The 22,498-nt window shown below is 36.1% G+C and overlaps 1 protein-coding gene across 1 annotated transcript in view; it reads left to right on the top strand.

Annotated features, from left to right (window-relative positions):
• The first annotated feature begins 587 nt into the window (after positions 1–587).
• The window catches only part of cfap20dc (CFAP20 domain containing), a 22,393-nt gene continuing 482 nt past the window's right edge, over positions 588–22,498 (top strand). Inside the window, exons 1-15 of the mRNA XM_083531068.1 lie at positions 588–945; positions 1,043–1,129; positions 1,330–1,423; positions 1,774–1,846; positions 2,255–2,369; positions 2,458–2,611; positions 2,732–2,878; positions 9,935–10,084; positions 10,532–10,645; positions 13,313–13,647; positions 17,676–18,032; positions 19,002–19,169; positions 19,352–19,423; positions 20,063–20,124; positions 22,428–22,498. The exon at positions 22,428–22,498 is cut by the window's right edge and continues 21 nt beyond it. Of these exons, the coding sequence (XP_083387194.1) occupies positions 925–945; positions 1,043–1,129; positions 1,330–1,423; positions 1,774–1,846; positions 2,255–2,369; positions 2,458–2,611; positions 2,732–2,878; positions 9,935–10,084; positions 10,532–10,645; positions 13,313–13,647; positions 17,676–18,032; positions 19,002–19,169; positions 19,352–19,423; positions 20,063–20,124; positions 22,428–22,498 (2,020 nt within the window). The 5' untranslated portion in view covers positions 588–924. The remainder of the gene's footprint in view (positions 946–1,042; positions 1,130–1,329; positions 1,424–1,773; positions 1,847–2,254; positions 2,370–2,457; positions 2,612–2,731; positions 2,879–9,934; positions 10,085–10,531; positions 10,646–13,312; positions 13,648–17,675; positions 18,033–19,001; positions 19,170–19,351; positions 19,424–20,062; positions 20,125–22,427) is intronic.

The following is a 22,498-nucleotide window of genomic DNA, read 5'->3' as shown; positions in this document are numbered from 1 at the left end:
AGTCAAATAAATCAACCAAAAATGGGTAAAAAGTTGCATACTGGGTTCCCAGCCACTGGACCATGGATCATTTGAATTAAAAACTTTTTAATCATTATTTTAAATTTATTCTATTGATTTTGTGATCTGCAGGATGTTTTATTATTTTTTTAAAAACACTTCTGCTTAGGCCAATTTCTGGATTAATAAATGGCATTCACACTGATTCTGCATGATGGTGATTTGGGTCCCATTTTCATTATGAAATCATGTCATATTTATATTAGTAATATGATCTGAACGTTATTGTGTTTTCTTATGCATGTGACACACCACCCCTGTTTTGTGGCAAAAAAATTTATTTGTCTTGCGTGAAACTGGTCCGTGGTGCAAAAAAAAAGTTGCGGGGAAAAAAAATAAAAAGGTCTAGAAAAAAAAGGACAGTTACCTGTCTGGGAGCAGAAAGAGTCGACTCTTATTGCCGAGCTAAGCCAAATGAATCGAGTCACCGAAAAGAGCCGGAATGCAGAGGCTGCGTTGTAATTGTGCACGCGCAACTCTGCGTAGCGTCCCGTTGGCATGGGAACGGCCCTGCTACTACCTGCGCATTGTGAGTTTGATTCAGTGTTACCTTCACATTAGGGTTTATTTGGAAAAAATATGAAATAAACCTTAGAGGATTATCCCAGTGCGCTGTATGAACACTGTGGATGGACTTCAGAAGGCTCGTTGCTATTTTTTGTGTGTGTTTATTTGTTTATGCTTTTATTGCTTTGAGGAGCAGCTAATGACTGGCATTAGCTAGCGACTTGTCTTATCATTATAAGTATATGCAAATTATGATTTTGTTAGATTTACATTTCAATGCAAATGCGACTGTGAATGCAAAGTGAACATTATTTCAAGTATATCGATTAAGACACATCAGGCTGAAAACATCTGGGAATGTTCAGGAACGAGTATCAGGTATGGTTTAATACAGACAGCTAGTATTTACACGAAACTATACATACATTTCACAAGCAGCTTGTTTGTTTGTTTGTTTGTTTTGATTTTATTTAAGGGTGGCGCCGTTGTGGAGGTGTTCAGTGCTCAAGGAAAAGATCCTGTGGCAAAATGGAAACTTAGCGGGCAGCTGTCAATAAATAAGGTAGGCAACTTGATATACAACCCAATAAGTGTCACTTTTATTTTCATCAGTAATATAAGTAACTTCACGTTTCATGTAGGTAAAAAAAAAAAAAAAACAGTTAGACGAGCAAATAGAAGCCAGTAGGTCTAAAAATGTTTGTCTTTTGTCTTTACAATATTTTGACCTTCCTTCTTTCCTTCCTTCCTTCCTTCTAACAGATATTCGATAAAGAAATGAAAGGTTTTGTGTACAGTCTGGAAGGCAGCAGTCAAACACACAGGATGCATTTACCCAAAGATGGCAAGACACCTCGTAAGAAAAAACATGCTTAAAATTAGCTTCAGAGAATTTATAAGAAGTACCTTATACATATTTCTAAAAGCCATTTTTAATGGTTGCTCCACAAAATACAATGGTTGCTCATGTCATTGTATCAGTTCAAGAGCTTTTTAAATTAAAGCCGCCTAGAAAAAAATCAATAAGCACAGAAGCACATTGAAAAGTTATTTTTTGACCCGATCCTCACCTGTATTAAAGGAACAGAGGTGAAGTATTTGATGGAAATAGCAAATCCATATCAGCCGTTATTATATATGAGAGCTGGCTTGTTTAAAATCATTCATCGCTGACCTAGACTAAGACTGTGTATCTTATTTCTCTAGTTGCCCTCATACAGAGGTTCCTGGTCCTGCAGGTGAATGTTCCTCTTGGGAAAGATTTCACAACTGAGCTTCTGTAGGTGTCACTCACTCACACACACACACACACACACACACACACACACACACACACACACACACACAAATCTTTCAGTGTTCAGTATAAACACACACATTACATAGATTTACCAATCAATGAATAAACACAACAATGTCACCTTAATTTAAAATGCTTACAAATTGTACTTCCTTAATACCATAGCTAATAATGCATTTTTGATGTTTCTAAGATAGTTTTATACTTTTATGTTTTTCAAAACCAAAATAATTAATGTGATTAAAAGCAAATTAACATGTAAATTACATTTATTCACACACTCACAGGTGCGCTCTCACACACGTGTGCACATGAAACACATTTAGGCTGCTTCCCATTTGCTTTCCAAATAAGTAGCTATTTTTAACAGTCCTGTACCTCTTTCAGTGTAACAGATCAAGGGCACTTAAAGCGAAGGCTCTACTTGTCCACTGTCCATAAGGAGTTCTCAGCTACCCCATTGCATGCCAGGATACCACTTACCTGCCTCAGACGAACCATTGTAAGTGCTCAAAGGAGTTTTAGTACTTTAAACATCACTCAAATGCTCCTCAAATGCATTTGAGCATTTTGCCTCCATCTGTCTATAGTGGTGTAACCTGTGTATTGACCTGGGCTCATTCACCGCTGAGTTGTTCCGGGGAGCTGCGTTCCTGTCTCTGGATGGCATCATAATCTCAGCCTGCTGTAAAGTCAGGCGCATCTTCACCATGAGAACCGAACCTGCAGACTATATGGACCGAGGCTAGTCAAATTCATATCATTTGTTTTTGGAGACCTCTTTATCATATGAAACACGTGTCCAGTATTGTATTTAGCTGAGTAACATAAAAAAATTTTGCATCAATTTTTTTGTCATTCTAGATCCTTATGACATAAGAATTTATCCCAAAGAGGAGATTCCTAAAAGCTGCCAGTTTCCTTCCGAGGTTCAGCACATTACACAGCTAATGAATATGGAGAGACTGAGACAGGCTGATCAGAGAAGTGAATCTATCAGCGCAGAATCTGGTAATTTTAAGTCTTTCCTCGGTTTCATAAATTGATGGAATGTGTCAAATATTTACATATGCACAAAATTTTGGTACGTGTCTGGTAAAAAAAATGCTGCTGCAAAATTTTTTTCAGAATAACATTTAGTAGCAAGGGTTGTGCTGCGCTTTTAACCACCACAAAGATTAATCTCACGGCTGTGAATGTCATGTCAATACACATTGTGAGAGAATGTAAGGCTGTTTCCCAAACCAAATCCTGAAATGCACACTAAGTAGTGTGCTTAAAGAGTAATGACACCTGTGGAGTAGGGTCAAATGAATTAGTGCAATTGCATGCAGTCTACTGTTTATGATTGTAAGGATGTGATTGTAATTATTTGCCTCAGTTACTCAGTATAACAGAAAAATTATAATTCACAGTGACTGATTGGCAGGTGAAATTTTTTTTGCATTGTTGCTTCTTTCGGACTGTAGGCTGACTTTTGACTGGAGCTGTGTGCATCTCTAAGAACAATAGATATAAGCTAGTCCACTCACTCTACTGTAGTATGCTAACTGATGCTTTTTTAAGAGCAAAGCTGTTATATCCCTCTTTACCTGCTGCCGCATCTCCTTGTACTCCTGCCTACTTTTCACATCACTCTGATGACATTTATCATCACCCCTTTAACTTCCAGCTTCACGTTTATCACCTTATCAGAAACTCTCTTCACCTCCACTTCACACTTTCTGTACTCTTCCTTCAGGATCACCCCTACACCATTTCTCTTTCCATCCACACCATGATAGAACAGTTCAAACCCACCTCCAATGCTCCTGGCCTTACTCCCTTTCCACTTGGTCTCCTGAACACACAACACATCTACCTTTCTCCTCTCCATCATATCAGCTATCTCTCTCCCTTTACCAGTCATAGTACCAACATTTAAAGTACCCACCCGAACCTCCACTCTCCTACACTGCTCCTTTTCCTGCCGTCTCTGTAGACGTCTTCCTCCTCTCCTTCTCCTCCTTCGACCAACAGTAGCCCAATTTCCACCGGTACCCTGTTGGCTAACGATACCTGTGGCGGTCGTTGGTAACCTGGGCCTCGAACAATCTGGTATGAAATTCCGATTCGTGATCCGCATATTTTATGTGGCACATGTTTTATGCTGTATGCCCTTCCTAACGCAACCTCCCCATTTATCCGGGCTTGGGACTGGTGCTAAGAATGCACTGGCTTGTGCAACCCTGATGGCTGGGTTTTTCAGAATTAAAGTAAATGGGCAGAGGATCACTACTCTAAAATAATTACATCTACAAACTATTTCAGAATAATGTTTCTCAACATAAAATTTAAGATCATCATAAGTTTCCGAGAACCTGGAGAATTTAATTTTTTTTCTGCGCAAGAAACAAAGGTGAAAATTAGAGGTCGACCGGTATGGGTATTGGAGCAGTTGTTTAAAGCTGGCGATAAAAACACGGATTTAGTGCGTGGAAAATTTCAAGCAGCTTTTGCAGAGACAAGAAAACCACATCGCGATACAATGCGAGGTTTATTAAATAAATACAAGTGAGAATAATTATGAGTTTCATAAAACGAATAGTTTCCCATAACCTACTCTACGTGGCCACTGCGGAGGGATTTTTTCTAACGCAACCGTATTCGTATTTTCATGTAATATGGCAATTAAATGCACAAAATGGGTTTAGTTTTCAACGATAATCTTTTATGCAATTTCAGCAATAAATATTTAAATTCTTCTAAAAAGAAAAACGAATTACTTGTTCATTTTAAAAGATCCAGCATATTTTCTCTCTCTTATTTAGTATAACTTTTTAATAAAGAAAAGGTCATTTTTATCCGAATACCTGATTAATCAATGCACTAATCGTAAGAATACTCGATCACTACAATAATTGATAGCAGCAGCCAGAGTTATAACGGTTCATTTGTAGGACGTTATACAGAAAAACACAAACCTCTCAAATCACTGCACTTGTTACCAGGTTTTGTACCCGAAACTACAGCTGGTTGAAGGCTCATTTACAATACTGTACAGTAAATGTTCTTCTTATTCTCTTTCCAATATTACTATAAATTTAACCAATTAAATATATAAGGCTAGATTAAGAACAGATGATACAAACTTAAAGCCTGGGACACGCTAAGCTGAAAATGTTGGGTGGTTTTTGAGTTTCAGTTGGCTTTAGTTTTTTCCACACCGTTGGCTCTGGTCGGACCACATCATCTGTTTATCGGCAAATCGGAGGTGAAGCTTATCGGCAAGAAAGCGCACCCCAACTGGTTAATTAGCTTAGCGAATGAGCACAAGAGAAAAACACGAACACACTTTTCATTCTTACAATTGTCTTTGCAACTTAGTAGATTGAAAAATGCTACATGAATCTGTTAGTAATGATCGCGGCAGGTGTAAACACTGCTTGCTTTAACACAGTTCTGGCTTTTCCCTGTTTCGATGCCAAATACACACTTCTGCCACCTGCTCAATGGGAGAGTTATGTTCTCTCCTGCAAGTGCAGAATGTACATGCACGGCTTCGTGTCAGATGATGATTATTATAAAAATGCCTGATTGATTGAGGTCGACCTCTAATGAAAATGAATACTGGATATTTGTGATCACCTTAGGTGGCACTGCATTAAAACCAGGCATGATTTTATAATAAAAATCTCCAAAAATCATTGTTATCTTAAAATGCAAATGCTCTATTATGAAAAGAAGAAGCCATATGTGAGCATGATCCAGAAACACCACCTTCTTCTCTTGGCCAAAGCTCATTTCAACTGGACTGAGGCAAAGTGTGAAACTGTTCTGCGATTAATCAAAATTTTGAATCCGTTTCAGAAACCACCTTCGGTCTTAAGAGGAGAGGGACCATTCGACTTATCAGCGCTTAATTCAATCCCTGCACCTCTGATGGGAGTGCATTATTGCCTCTATCTTTCCATCCAGATGAAGTCTTGTGTAGTGTAGAAGGCCTTGAATATTTTAGCAAGACAATGCTAAACTGCATACAGCATCTATTACAACAGCAAGACTTTTTTAGTAGAAGTGTCTGGTTGCTGAACTCGCCTGCCTCCAGACCTTTTATCAATTGAAAACATTTGGTGCATCATGAAATGAAAAAATATGATAAAAAAAGCTCCAGGACTGTTGAGCGAGTAGAATCTTGTATCAGGCACAAATGGAACAAAATTCCTCTCCCAAAACTCATTCTTACTTAGCAACTGTTGATAAAAAAAGAGGGGATGATACACAGTGGTAAACATGGCCCTGTCCCAACTTTTTAGAGATATATTGCAACCATAAAATTCAAAATTACCTTATCTTTTCCCTAAAATTGTGCATTCCATCAATTAAAAAAATTGTTATAATTGCATTCTGTTTTTCTTTACATTTTACACAGCGTCCCAAATTCTTTTGGAATTAGGGTTGAATATATATATTTTCAATATGTATAATATTCAATATGTTTTAATGTAATTCAATGTAATTTTCTTTTACATTTCTACATTTCCTATATAAGTTAAGTTATAGGTTAAAATTAATAATAAAAAAATAAGAATTTAACTCAGTACGGTAATTAGGAAACTTTGCGTAGGCTGTCTCACTCTGTTTGCAACTGTGACTGCATGTTACCATGGCTATGGTTGTTTAAAAGGCAGTGCATTCATTTAGAATGGTGAATAAACTGACTGCAAAATGTTGAATGCACACCTTCCAGCTAATCAGAAGCAAACTTTCAGACAGACCATGGAACAAATCAAATTACAAAACAAATAAATGGTTTAAAATGAAGTAACAAGAAAAAACCTCTTGAATCCTTCTTCCTTTTATTATAGAATTTTTACTCTTTCACTTCTTTCAATCTCTCACCTGTTCGGTTTGTAATAGACTCTGATTTTCTGCCTCTTTTTTCTCTTGATTGACCGTAGCACCAATCACTATGTAGCAGACTTCTTTCATGCCTGAAGTTGGGGCGAGATGACTTTCATGCATTTCATATTGATCCTGGCAAAATTTATCAGACCCCCTTCATACAACACTTACTGAGCATTAATATAACAGGTTTGTCCATGTGACTCACAACAGCTTGGGAACATCATGTTCTAATGTTTTATTCTTCCCGGGCTCAATAATATATATATATATATATATATATATATATATATATATATATATATATATATATATATATATATATATATATATATATATATATATATATAAAGTTTTTTATTATTTCTTCTGAATTCTGAATTCCTTACAAATGACCTTGTGCACATGGGTCTGAATGAGCATTGACAAAGGTTTGAATTTCTCAGTGAGCCCTCACACTGTTTTCAGCCTGTGGACTTGATGGCATGCCTCTACTTGGCAATGGGCTTTCATCTTGTCTCCTTAGTCATGTACCTGCCCTTTCTATTTCAGGAAAACGCTTTCAGCTTTTTTTCTTTATGCCCGTGTCTCATACCCTCCTGTGGCAGTAGCACTTTCCTTCTGACCTCCTGGAAATATGTGATCTATTGGCTCTATAAAACTGCTCTTCAAATGACTTACAGATTCTAAAAACAAGCTTAGCTGCCATGCCATTGCTGATCATGCTCTAAATAATAATAATGAAAAAAAGATTCTTTAAGGATTTTTTTTAAGTTTCATAAATAATTAAAGCTTCCTAGATTCCATAAAGGGGTTTTGTATGTTTCTAAATAGAATTTTTAAACGTGCCCTCAGAAAGACAAGCAAAGAACCCCAGTGTATGCTTAGGCAATAAATTGCAGTTTCTTAGCAACTCTGCATCAAAACCTTTTTGGCCCACATGCTTTGAAACGTCACAGATTGTGTCTTGCCCCGTTATTGACACGTTATTTTGTAAGTTGTGCCTTCAACATGGCCTGATTTCACCTTTTGTAATATTGCTTTATTGCTGCAAGTAACTAATGACTATTTAAACAGTTAATGGTACAAATGTGAACATCTTGTACAATGGCAACATTTTGCTGTTTAGTCTTAGAAGATATGTATCAAATTATATGCAGTATGTACTATAAATACCTTGATAATGTTTCGTTTCTTTCTTCAGTGACTTCTAGATTTTGGACATATCAGAGCTATATTTTACACTGAAAAAAAATGCTTTACACTGTTTAGTCACACTTGGTTCATTATGTTTATTATTCTGTGATTGAATAATAAATAAATTAATGTTTTATTTTCCTTGCTTTGCGAAATAATTAATCAGGTTTGGTGCACAATTCTACAAAAAATAAAAAATAAAATTTGCAGCACAGATTTCAGCAGTATAATCAATTGATATATTTATATTTCTTTTTGCAAATGCATTTATGTAATTAATTTTATTCTGTTGTTTCTAATTTGTTTACTGTACAAAACTGCTCAAATAATTCCAATTTTAATCTTTTTTTTTTTTTTTAAATAACGGAACACAGCCCTCTTTTTTTTTTTTTTACCTCATTCAGTGTATGGAAATAGAACACAGAGCAGCAATTGAAAAGCACTCCAAAACAGACATTAGTTTCTGCAAAATATTACAATTACTTTCCTGAAAAATACAAGAAATAGACTTAATGCAACACAAAACATTGTGTGTTTACTTTTCACTCTGAGTCTTTTGAAAGTTTATATATGAAATAGCTGTAAATCGCTTTGAATTAATGTAGTAATGGCCTTGATGCATAACGTGTTCAGTATAGAGACTAAAGTATAACTACATATGTATAACAATCCTGATGAATAGCAGTGTAAATTACTTAAATCAAATATCTACTTGTTAAACATAATTTTTTGTGGTGGGTTTGTAAAAAATCTTTCTTGCTGGTGGTCCTCTGTGCCCCAACAAGAATGCTGCCATGCCTCTGTTCCCCCAACCAGAAGATGACATGCCTCTGTGCTCTGTCAAGGAAGCTTTGGCCCAACTGGAACGCTGCATGCCTCTGAGCCCTGACAAGAATGCTGCCATGCCTCTGTGCCCTGAGAAAGAATGCCACCATGCCTCTGCTATCTGATGTCTACTCTGTGGCCTGACAAGGATGCCACTGTGCCTCTGTGCCCTAATAAGCATGACCTTTTGCCTTTGCGCTCTGACAAGAATGACCGCTTGCCTCTGTAGCCTGACGAGGATGCCACCATGCCTCTGTGCCTCTACAAGAATGCCACTAAGCCTCTGTGCCTCAACGAGGATGCTGCCATGCTTCTGTGCCTTGATAAGTTTGCTGCTATGCTCCCTGTGCCCTGAGGAGGATGCCGCCGTGCCTTTGTGCCCTAATGAGGACACCGCTGTGCCTCTCTTCACCGACAAGAAATTCACTCAACCTCTGTGCCCAGTTCATGAATTCACTCAGCTTCTCGGCCACAATTTGTTATGTGTGTTTGTTTCAGTTTCAATTTGTTAATAAATTTCACTTCATTTGCTTCATTACGTGACACCAATGTTAGCTCTCATCACAACCAAGCCAATGTGGCATCTATACTCATGGTAATAAAAATTAGCTATTGCAAAAACTGCAAAATATTAGGTTTAATGTTTCAACAAAATATAATTAATCTCAAAATCATCAGGAATGACCAAATGACCAGTAATCAACCAAACTCCTCATATTTATTTTTTTTGTTCTGTTACAGTGAACTGTTCACAAATTCACTTAGTCATGCTTCAGAAGATGATGTATTAATATGATGTAAAAAACAAAAAACAAAAAAACCAACTGGGTTATAAAATGTTCCAAATACATATTGTTTGTGTTTTTTTTACATAATTATTTATTATTTGGTTATCTGCCACACTTGCTGCACCCCATTAATGGTGTGATAGCAAGCTCATAAATGGGGCTAAATAAGGGAGAAATTACACAATTTGGTTCAATCTTGCTCATTTCCTAAACACTCATTTTGGCATAGCCCACCGATAACGTAATATATTGCAATATCAGTTTTTATAAGCTGATTTGTTATAGCCAATGATTTTTTTAATGTATGCTTCAAATTTTGATAATAATATGCTATATTATAATGTCCTTCTAACTGATTTTCTATGTCTTGTAGAACAGCTGAGCACCAGAAAACTGGCTAGGGGTCCTAAAACACAGGACTGTTCTCATATTGCTTTTGGTTCGAAAGTCACAGGACGCCCTGCACTCACTGCACGAAAGGGCAGTTCGTTACCAAATGTGACTGAACACAAAGCTTATTCAGGTAAATGTATTCAAGAAACATCTGCAAAACAACTCCTCAGAAATGTTCCTCATAACCATGTGGGTTTTTTGTGCAGAGATTAGCTTCATCTTATTATAGCTGATATTTACAGCTAACAACATGTATTGTATTCCCAGTAATGCACTAATGTTAACGTGCTGTACCAAAAGGTGATTATTCGAATTAGGGAAGAAAAAATAGATTTGCAGAGTTGTTGACAAGATTAAACTTAATATGTGTACTGAATAATAAATGTGCGCCCACATACATGCATTTACTCGTACATAATAACTTTAACAGGAGTCATGGCTGACTCTGTGCACATCTGCAGATATTCATGCAAAATAGGTTGTCACTGACATTGTAATTTTGCTCTGATAAATATATGAAACATTAGATTGGAACATACAGATTAATCTAGTATAATTACTGTATTCATGATCATAGGAAGATGTGGAAGAAGAAAGGCACAACCACCAGTTGAGCAGGCATCGGCTGAAAAAACAGGGTCTGGGAGGCCAAAGTGGATTCTTAATGCTGGGAAAGAGAAAAAGCCTGCACGTGAGGATCTCATGTTTCCTTTATTAGATAAGTGAAAGATAATCATACTTTCGAATAGCATTGTTTAACTACGTTTGCTATTGGAATGCTATGTGAAGCCAGTGTTTTTTAGCAGTCAGTTTATATTCGTGATGATATTCTGTCTGTCTGATATTCTTAGTCAACGTATTAGATGTGTGTTTTAGATTATTATTTGCATGTAAAAAGTGATAGAATTAATAGCATATTATAGCATAGTTATATAGCATATATATATATATATATATATATATATATATATATATATATATATATATATATATATATGGGCTTATATGTTTTATATGCTATATAATTATGCATATAATAATCTAAGACCCACATCTAATACGTCGATTGAGAATATCAGACAGACAGAATATCATCACGAATATAAACTGACTGCAAAGAACACTGGCTCCACATAGCATTCATTACATTTACACAATTCATTACATTTCAGGTGAGTGACTGTAACGATGTCAGTGCTATTTCATTTATTAGTGCTGCCTTTTCATGAAACCATTATATCATTTTACCAGTGATGTATCAAAAACTAAAAAGATTTACACAAATCTGTTTAAAATGAAGGTTTTATGGTCTTTTTATTGTGTGTTCTTTACCAGTCGAATGTTTTTTGTCTGTAATAAAAAAGAAGTTATTTTCAGCATTGATGGACAACCTCCAGGTCTTGCTCAAAAAATAGAAAAAAAAAAGAAGAAAGTTCATTAGTGATAAAAGGACATTAGATATACTGTGTGGGTTAGAAAGAACTCTCAAGGGTTCAGGTCAGCATGAACTGTTGGCAATTAGAAAAAGGTGATTACAGAGTAAGTTTAAAAAAAAACTAAAAAAAAAAACGTGAGGTGAATTTAAACCTGCAAGCCCTTTTGAGGAGTTGGAGTCACTGGAACACTTGAGAAGCACTTTGCGAGTGTTTGTGGTTTAATTAGATGACTACTGAAAAGGTGAGGCTGAGTAGTGCCTGATAGATCATTTTAAGCATTCTCATTATGAAATGAGCCTTCATACTGTGTAAAGCATTATGTCTACACAATTTGGTCTCATGAAAGATAATATCATAATGGTGTATGGTGTATGACCTTCATTCAGATGGCACTGCTTAAGTGTCTGTCAATTACTGAGCCAGCCTTACAGTGAACCATGTTACAGTCTTGTTTATTCAGAGAATGAAATACTGCTATTCTAATGTTAGAATGCAGTGTGCAGTGGACACAGTTGAACACTGTACAAATATAACAGACTAACTAATTAAAACACATATTTGCTCATTTGGAGGAAACCTCAGTTAATCACCTCGAGGGGATTATATGGATTCCATGCCAAATCATGACATTTGCCAAAGCAACTAAAGCTTTCATTATTATTTTTTAAGTATAAAGAAGTGTCAATAATACTAATGTTGCCCTCTGTTTGCAACTCTCTTGGAGGTTGTGCCATGAACATACGCAGAATCATGGCATTTAAATTTTTGTTAGAAGAAAGGTGCATGTACTTCCCAAGACCTGTTTGAAAATAAAGTTCATGGGTGCCGCAGCCTTCAGTCAAGGTGAAATTAACTTCACAGTTCATCCACACTCCCACAGTTGCACTTAAGTGCTGTGCATTTGCTTGAAATAGATCACATATGCACAAGCTGTATTCATCACCTTGGTCTCGGTGGTGTCTTTGGCTTGCCTCTCTCTGGGTGTCTTTTCTCTTTAATGCAAGGGCACACAGACCCCACAGGCTCCGATATAGCTGGATTTGAATTATGATCTTGCAGAAGCAGTGCTCCCCATCTACTAATGATGCTGTTTGTGTGCCAGCGGGAAAAACCACAAAGCTCCCCTACCCCATCACACACATTCGCACACTAGTAGCTAATGATGTTTTTTTTTTTTTTTTTTTTACCCTCTTTTCCATGCCTTCTCTAAGGACCGAAAAGTAAAACTAATAATAAATTTGCATTGTTTCGATGCTTCACTTGCATTTAGGCATATTTTAAGAGTTCATTAAAGCATAATGTTGCAATTACCAAATGTTGCGTGAAAACAGGGCTGGATATGTCCTATAAATTCACCCGCAGCTTCTGGCAAGCATCACAGCATTCATCGCAGTCTGCTTTATCGTGATTATCCACTTATTTGCATATGCTCATTAAAATGAACTCGGGAAAGGAATATGAGCTTTGGTATGAAAAATGAATGCTGAAACATTATGTGTAGTAATTAGATCTCTATTATTGATCTGCTTTGTGCCATTAAGTCAATGTGAGTTTCCTGAAGGAGAAACAAGCGGTTAATGTTCTCTGACTGAACACTGTAGCGTGTTTTCTATTAAATCAAATTTGTGATAGAAATGACAGAATTTTTTTCAAGTACTTCAGGAATAACCTTAAATGTTTTTTGACAGATTAAATATGTACTTCTTTACAGGGTTTCTGTTCATCTAGTGCATTTAGGTGTATATGTGTGTTTTAAGAGTGCTTTTTATTACTTACAACCATTATATCTATTCTGATCTAGCTATAAGTGCTGAGGTTTACTTTTCAGTGGTCTTAGACCTGGTCTAATGCAGAAATACAGCTAAGTGTAACAATAACAATATATATTACAATATATACCTCATCATGCTCTTGTTCTACAGATCAGTCGTGTAGTTCATCTTCTCCTGAGCCAATTTCGAAACTTTCAGAATGCCAGTCTTCATCTGAGCCACTTCCTGATTTGCATATTCTTGAGAATGGAAATAATTCTACCAGATGGACATCAACTCCACTCAGTCTGGATGAAGCTGAAAAAGAGGATGGAGAGAAGATTTTTACTTTTTCTTCATGTCCTCACTCAGCCAAAAGGAGTCAGACTTTCAGTGAGGCTTCTGAGGGTTTATCTTCTGACCTTAACTATGATGACCAGGGGTGGGCAGGAGATCGGAAAGAGGCATGTTTGGAGGACGACTTTATTGGGAGTGAGGGTGAAGAGGTACATACACACACACACACACACACACACACACACACACACACACACACACACACACACACACACACACACACACACACACACACAAAACTTTTTTCTAAATCAATGACAAATTACAGGAAACATCAAAATGATTCACATTTAATATAATGTATATATTAAATTTAAGTCATGAGAGCATAGTCAGCAAACACCCAGTTTGATTATTTGCGATAGTGTTCATAACCAGTAATCTCTTTAAATGTGTAATTTATTGAAGCATGTCCCCCCTGTATAGATTAGCTTTAATGACATAAAAGAACACTCAGTCCTTGAACATACTGGGAAGCCCAGTTCAGGGCTTTGACAGCAATTATCACATTTACGCCTACATCTTGGGCCCAATTATCTAATTTCAGAACTCTCAATGTGTTGTTAAAATAATTTGTATGTTTACTCTACTGGGATATCACAGAAATAGGCCACTAATGCCCAGAACAAACAGAATTATTAAATAGTGATAATGAACTAGTAAAGCTGAATAAGTCATGGTTCTTATCAGGTGGGAATCCCCAAGGTGTATATCAAATTTTTACACATAAAAACTGCAAGAATGAAATAGTAATTTTGACTCAAAAGGGTGGGGTGTGCAACCCCTTAATGTTTTGAAAAATGTATTGCTTAAATCTTGTTTTGAAAAAATAAAATAATAATAATAATAATCCACAAGTGATTTTTTTTTCCAACAGTTTAAACTCTTGTTAATTTAATGCATTTCATTATTATATTATTATTATATATTTTTATATATTTTTACTTATGTTTAACAATTCAAAAGATTACCTGAAATAATTTTTGTTGTTACATTGAGTATAGCAGCTACTGTAGAAACAGTCAGTCCTTTCCATCAGCATCATTTCACCAGCATCGCTGGTCATCTCTTTTTCATGAGGATAGCATGCAGTCCTGAAGCAATTTCTGTTTCAGAAAACATAAAATGGTGGGCAATGGTGACTTATTTCCAATAAATTTAAACTCAACCATTATATATGAATGAATCGTAATTAGAGCATTTACCCTAGAATTGCATATTATTGTAAACCTTGCAAATAAATCCCTTATTAAATGGATCAACAACTTCTGACCAAACACAATTGAGCATTTTACAGAAACATGCAATTACAATGTTTTGTATAATAATAATAATTATAATAATAAAAAATACTTGAAAACTTCAATTGTCCAAATATAATTTTTATCTGTCTGTGTATCTGTCTGTAGCTGATAGACTCCTTCATATTTTAGTGGCAGACACTTGAAAAGATCATTTCTGCTCAGTATATTGTCAATTCAGATATAGACTTTATTTTCGTCACTTCTTTCACAAGGACAGGAAAGTCTCAGCTCCCCGAGGGTTCGTGATTCAATTATGTCAATGCAAAAATGGTTCGCTTCATTGCTTTTAACACTGTATTTAGCTGTGTTGCTGGCACTACGGTTCCGAATTTTGTTCAGAATATGTCACCTTATCTCAAGTCTTATTTCCTTTGCCATAGGGAAATTACTCTGATCGCTAGTATACAAATATAGCATTCATACTTACCTAGTACTGTTAAATTTACAACACTCACAGTTTGCTTGGGTCTTCTTTTTTTTTCATTTCTCTTACTGCAAAAGTGTTTTTTAAAACCTGTTTCCTTCCAATTTAGTATTTTGCAAGTTTCCTCTGCACTCACATACTGTAGGGTGAAATAAAGCACATGGATAGCACAGGAAATCCAGTGATTGCATCCTTTTAAACTGTGGCTTATGGTGTTTCAGGGCAGCTAAACACACTGGAAAGCGACTTTCTGCCCTGTTTCACATACAAATGCCCCAAAATCAGTTACTGTCAGTCTGATTGATAGGGGAGAGCTTGACATCACCCCTCTTACCCAAAGATCTGGGCAAATTCTTATATTGCCATAGTTGTTAGATTTCTTTGCAGTCTTTTCAGTGGAAAATGTATGTTTTTCTTGTGAATCACTACAGTAAATAAAGGAATAAAATGACCTCTAAGGGATCTTTTAGAACTTCAAAGATGTTATTTTCTAATGCTAAATTTGTCTATCAAATGCTCTTTGCTAGTGTTTGACTGACAACATTTTAGTATAAAAGCTAAAATTATGTGCTTACTATCACTGTCCACATGGAAAAGAAGATAAGGCTGTGTTCACATTTGACGTGAATGCTCAAGTCTTAATAAAGAACCGATTTTATCTTCTCATACATCACATGATGATGTAAAACACACAGCCTATGTTCTTATTATTCTTAGTTTAATTAGAATTATTGAATTGTTTCATTAGTTAACAAAAAAATGGTCAATAATATTGTACAGGCAAGTATTTCAAATAAGGTTTATATAACTGCTATTTCTTTACACTTGCAAAAATTGAGTTCAACCTTTAGGTCAATGCTGCCCACTTAGAAATTAAGAAAGATTTCAGTAATTTTTATCATTTGTAGCCTCTCCATATATCTAGAAAATATTCTGTTTTTATCACATCACTTTTTCAATGGCTCAGCAACTGAGATTGTGACACTTAAATGAGGACACAATATAACAGCTTGTATGCAATGTTATTCATTGCCTGGCCATGGAAACAGATTGCTTTCAAACATGTTGCAGTTTGCACCAGGGTTCACTTGAAGCAAGCCCCTGAACACCACTTTCAAGTAAACCAGTGATATGTTTTTCTGGATTTCACATGGATTTGAAAGCTGCTTTCACACATTCAGTAAAAACAGCCTTGGGTGTGGAAAAAGAACACAACAACAGAAAAACACAAGTGATGCCTTGAGCAGTGTACCAGAATAAGTGTATTTAAATGCACCAGGGCTTATAATAAATACTAATATATTGCACCAAGCCAATTTCAAGTTAGAATAGTATTGTAAGAACCTTGATAAAATAGACACCTTAAACATTCTTCTTACTTTTTGAATAGTAAAAGTTTTTTTTTTTTTTAGAGAAACTGCAGCCTCTCTAACTGTAAAAAGTCCAACAATTCAACTTCTGCATTTATATTATTCATTTTATTTTTATTATGTCGATTTAATAGAGCCATAGAGATTTGTTTTATTATTATTTATAACCTGTCCACCAAAAAATGCACGAGATTTATTATTATAGACATTACACATTATTATAGGCTACTTTGTTTTCAGCTTTCAATTAAATCCATTCAGTTGACCAAACAAACAAGATAATAACTATAATATTGCAATAATAATTGTGATGATAATAATAATTGTGCTAATAATAATATTTGTGTTAATAGTGGGTTGTGATCTGCACCACTGTAACCAATAAATAAATAAATAAATAAACAAACAGGCTATTTAGCTGCTCTGCACAGTTGCTTGAAGTCCTGGGCTCCATTTATGTGTTATATAAAACAATATAAGCAGCAGACATGCCTTTATATAACTAAACCTTTCAATATGGATATTGTATGTAATTCATGAGCAAGGCAGTTGTACACATGAAAGTGTCTGTGATGGCTGTTATATGTCCACGGCAGCCATGTTTCTAGGCCTTGATGAAATCTGGGGGTTGGAGTTCGACACCAATTTCAGCATTGATGTGACAGCTAAAACATTTTAAGTATGAGTGCCATCATTAGCCTAAAGCAGTAGTCGCTGTCCAAGGGCCTTAGTTCAGATCAAAGCTCCACAACTTAAAAGCATTCATCTCTTTTTGAGCAGAGGCCTGCAGACAGCTTGCAGTGTTCTGATTAATTGCAGGTAGCAATAATGTGATCGTGAAGACACCAATCATTATGTGCATATGTGATCTCTTTTTATGGCCATCCTAATTTGCGCTTAAAGTGCACCATTTGTTGCCTATTTTGTTTTTATTTTCAACATTCTGGAAATGCATTCTGTTCTGCAACTGAAAGCTGGTTTTTAATTCGGGTGATTTCGTTCAAAGGCTTTTTGTCAGCTATACAGCAATTTGTATTTTGTGTTCATTCAACACAACGCTTTCTCTCACTTTTGCTTAGGATCAGACCTTATTTGGATTCCTCTCTCAGAGATTTTCAGCACACACCAGTCCTGCTCCTCCTACCCTGGCTTCTGTTCCCATTCCCAGATCTACCTCTTCACCCAGCTGTTGTTCTAAGCTATCTGAGGCCTCTCCTTTTACACCTACATCCACACAGTCTTCCTCAGAGGGGTCACGAAGGACTGAGATGTTGTGTGTGGCACCTACCCGCTGTCTCTCACCTTGCCCTGGCAAACTGCGGAACAGACAGGAACACTCTGGACCTGAGCGGAGCAGGCCTGATGGAGATATCAGGACATCCATTAATAGGACATCTGTTCGAGAAATCCCCCCCGAGGAAGTGAAAATCCACAAGGTGAGCATGTTTTCCAAAAGCTTGTTCATTCCAAATTTTGCCTTACTCTACCTGAATTGATTTTATTCTTATAGTACTGTGTCTTGTATTCTCACTGTAAAATGAGAGCTTCTGCAATTTCCGAATCTCTTAACTAACAGCTTCATTTTTATTATAGTTGCATATGTATGATGTCAGATGTCCCTTCTATTCACTACAGTGGATAATGCATTTCTCATATGTTTAATATTATGTATAATTATGTATATTGTTCCCCAATAAAACAATTTACAGCAGCAATGCTTAGTTTAAAATCATAGTCCACTGTTGAGGAAGACCTCTAAAATGGCTGTTTACCTAAAAGTTTGAGGAAAAAATGAAAATGACAAGGAGATGACAACATTCAACTCATTCTGCAAAACATGTTATACATGTGAAAGGGCTTTCAGTAGAATACATATAATTAAGGATCTTAAATGGTTTTAGAAATAGATTAGCTGAAGTGCATGCTTCAGATGAAAAGGCCCACATGACTAGAGTGTTTTTTTTGTAAGAATAAATAGCATTAGAAGCAGGTGTTTTACTGAACCTATTGACCATATATTTTTTTTTTCTTTTGAAAAGTACATTGCACATTAACCACTGCTGCAAGTGCACAATCTTCTCAGCACATCACAGTCAGGGTTTTTTCCCACTCATTCTACACTCTCTGTTTCTCTATTCCTCAGCACTGCTTTATAAATTAAAAAAAAGGAATATTCCATATGCACTCATCAGATTATATCAGTAGCATCTCTTTGTCTTTATGAGCAGTCATCTAGGTGGTGGGGGCAAGCACTTCTGCTGATGCCTTTTGCTCTAATGAAGTGCCAATTAGGCTTCAGTGTCTGATGGATTGGTTTCTAATTAGCTATAGCCTGTAACACATGACTGCCTACTCGCTTTGTGAAGCGGCACTGAGAGAATAATGAAGCTGCTTGGCATCTACAGGTGAGGGAGAGCATGAGGAGGATGGCTGTAGGCTCCAGCACATGTGATTTATCTAGGAGAGCAGAGCAGGGGGAGGATGACGAAGAAGAGCTGCGGATGTTAGCCAGTCTAAAAAGACAGCAGGATGAGGAGGGTGGGACTTGTGATTCCGGCCTCAGTGCTTCACAGGTAGGAGAGGTTACGCACATCATATCATATATATCACATATCACATTTATATGTAATCGATTGTACTGTAGCTGCCTTGCTGAATAATGTATACATACATCAACCCTAAAAAGGTGTATTAAAGAAATTGTTTTTAGATTTAAACTGCTGCATAACTTTTTATATGCAATCCTTGTTGTCAGGTCCAGCAGTGCAATGTCAGCCTGAGTATGAGCAGTGATGACACTTCTACATGGACCCAGTGTATCCCTCTAGTGAGTTAGCATCTGAACATGCACACGGGCATGTCCTCTGGTGTAAGACATATCTCAGTGCTGAGCCTCATTACACTGACTTGAATAGGTGACCTACAGGATGGTTGTTGAAGTCTCAGGCTCATGTGATTAAGTGGAAGAGAGCTTCACAAAGTTAGAGAATGATTACCTGCATGGCTAATAGCTAAAGGAAAAAATCATGAGTGCAGGTTTTAAAATATAGGTATGAATTATATATGGTTTTCCAACTTAGTGTATATATTTTGGGTAGGCCACATTGTTTTTCAATGCACTGTCCTGCTTAGTCAAGTGTTAGTGGATAGCATTGTTCTTCCCCTTTCATGAGAACAGCAGCAATACTGCCATCATCAGACAGCAGGTAGGACACATCAAATTTCCCACAACTATAGACTTGGCAAAGTTGTTGCTCCCTCTCCTGCTCTTACTGAGGCTTAAACAAATAGTATCCAGATCTATATGTATAATAGTATAGTATAGTATAGTATAGTATAGTATAGTATAGTATAGTATAGAATATAGAATATAATCTAGAATAGAATAGTATATTTTAAAATAGTATAAAATAGTATATGTATTGTGCAATTATAGACTGCATATAAACATCTCTGTGATTGTCAGGCATCTGAACAGGGCCAGTTCTACCAAAAAGAGATGAATCCACTTCTCTACTCTAATCCCAGGTAAGAAGCAAGAAACTTTAGACATCATGATATAGGTTGAAACAGATTTTCATGTTGTTGCCTTTCATGTCTGTCTGTTCAAATGACAATGTATATGCCTTGTGCTAAAATCAGCAAGTTTGACTTTAATTTCTCTTTTAATATCTACTTTTAACGTTTTGAATTTTGATATTATGAACTTTTGCGTAAGCAGAGGAAAAAAAACAAGGACTAAGAGATTATTTCAAAGTACAACCTCCATTCCAAAAAATTGAGATGCTGCATACAATGTAAATAAAATCAGAATGCAATTATTTGCTAATATTTTATTTACAATAAAATATAGTGAGGAAAATTGTGAATTTATGGGGAAAAAATCTGATTATTTTGAATTTGCTAACTGCAACATGTCTCAAAAAAGTTGAGCAAATGTGGAAACCAATGAGGAAAGAAATGTTGTCCCCTTTAATTTCTGATGCATGAATACAGCTGCTTAACAGTCCCGGGTCTTTTTTGTTATATGATTTGTTTCATAATGCGCCATGTTTTCAACTGTTGAAAGGTCTGGATTGGAGAGACAGGTCAGTTCAGCACCTGGACATCACCTACTACAAATACATGCTGTTAAAATAAATGCAGCATGCGGGTTAAAATTATTCTTGCTGAAATATGCAATGCCTTACCTGAAAAAGACTTTGTATGGATGGAAGCATATGTCGCTCCATAACATACAGTAATCCCCTGTTTATCGTGGTGGTTACATTCCAAATGAAATCACCCCAGAAATGCTATTTTATGTGTACAGTACTGTACTGTATTAAAATTTTACTTCATTTTATAATTAATAATTATATTTTTAATAATAAATGTCATTATTTTAACATAAAACTCCATAAAAACAATTCCTTTTAAGTTTTTTGGTCTATTGTGCTATCCACGAGAGACATATTAGTTATGTGGCAAATGCAATTCTGAACCAAACCGGGGGCGCCACATTCGAACCGTGGTAAAGCGAGAGATTACTGTATATACATTTCAGCATTTATGGAGCCTTTCATGATGTGTAAGCTGGCCATTTAATTGGCACTGAGGCACCCATTTACCATCAAAAATGCAGGAACTTTTTATAAGCATTGGTTTCTGGAGCTGTTTTTGAGCCCTTGCAGTGATTTCATGCTTGTTTTTAATGCAGTGCTGCCTGAGGGCCCAAAGGTCATGGCAATACAATATTAATTTCACCCTTGTCCTTGGCCTTGGAGATTTTTCCTTATTCTTTGAATCTTTTGATGATATGATGTATTGTACATGTAAGTGCTGTTTCCTTTAGTTACTCTTAATTTTCCAGTCTTTTGTTGTTCCTGTCCCAACATGTTTGAGACATGCTGCGGCCATCAAAATTTCAAATTATTTTATTTTTTTCTTCAATAGGTTCATATCTTTATTTTACATTTAAAAAAATGTGTTTGTTGTGTATTGTGAATAGAATATGTGTTTATGAGATTTGTAGGTAATTTTATTTGAATTTTACACCTTGTACCTAGTTTTTTTGGAATTGAGGTTGTGTAGAAATGACATCCACAAAAGTCACTGAGAAAAAGTTGTTGACCCAAAACAAGAAATCACCCATAATGATTTGCAAAGTAAAGTATGTGAAGTGAAGTATGTTTTATAGCTGATTTAGTTAGCTTGCGTGTTGCACTGTTGTAATAGTGTGAAATCTGGCACATAAAGGGAAAAGTGCTCCACCTAAGTGACTAATTAAGCATTCTTGTCAGGGCTGAGGATGATTCTCCAGTTTTTACTGCTGCAACACACTTGCTTAAAGGCTTGCATGTGTCACCTGGCTGTCACCCCTGCAGGGGGGGCTCCCCAGGAGGTCATCCATTTCCTCTTCTATCTCTCACTAGGGAACCTGACAGTCAGCACCACATGACACCTACAAAAAGTTTAGATGTAAAGGATATTCTTGTGAAATACTGGGCCATGAGTATGTTGGGGTCTATATCCAGAGTTTCAGTCTGGTTTAAATCTTATCATGCATACATAATATTTGAACTTGGAAGGTGTGCTTGGTAACTGTATTACCATTTAGGTACTGCATACTGTGTCCAAAGTGACAAACAGTGAGAACATAACAACTGCAGACTTTATTTATTTCCACTATTAGCAACTTTTTTTTTTTTTGCAGAAAGTTTGCAGTTGTGCTTGTTTCATCTGATGGCTTATTACATCATTACCCACAATATTAAGGAAGTGGCCCAGATAATTATGAATGCACATTTCAGTTCTATTCCTAGAACATAGATTTTTCTAATCCTCTACAGGGAATGGATAGATGTTCTCAGCCCTCCAATAATTCACCCCAAACAACAGCAGACTGGGAGCAAAGGAGACC

Source organism: Silurus aristotelis (assembly GCF_946808225.1).
Source record: "Silurus aristotelis genome assembly, chromosome: 2".
Taxonomy (NCBI): Eukaryota; Metazoa; Chordata; class Actinopteri; order Siluriformes; family Siluridae; genus Silurus; species Silurus aristotelis.
The sequence above is the reverse complement of the archived record's forward strand: the minus strand, read 5'-3'. Positions and strand labels throughout refer to the sequence as shown.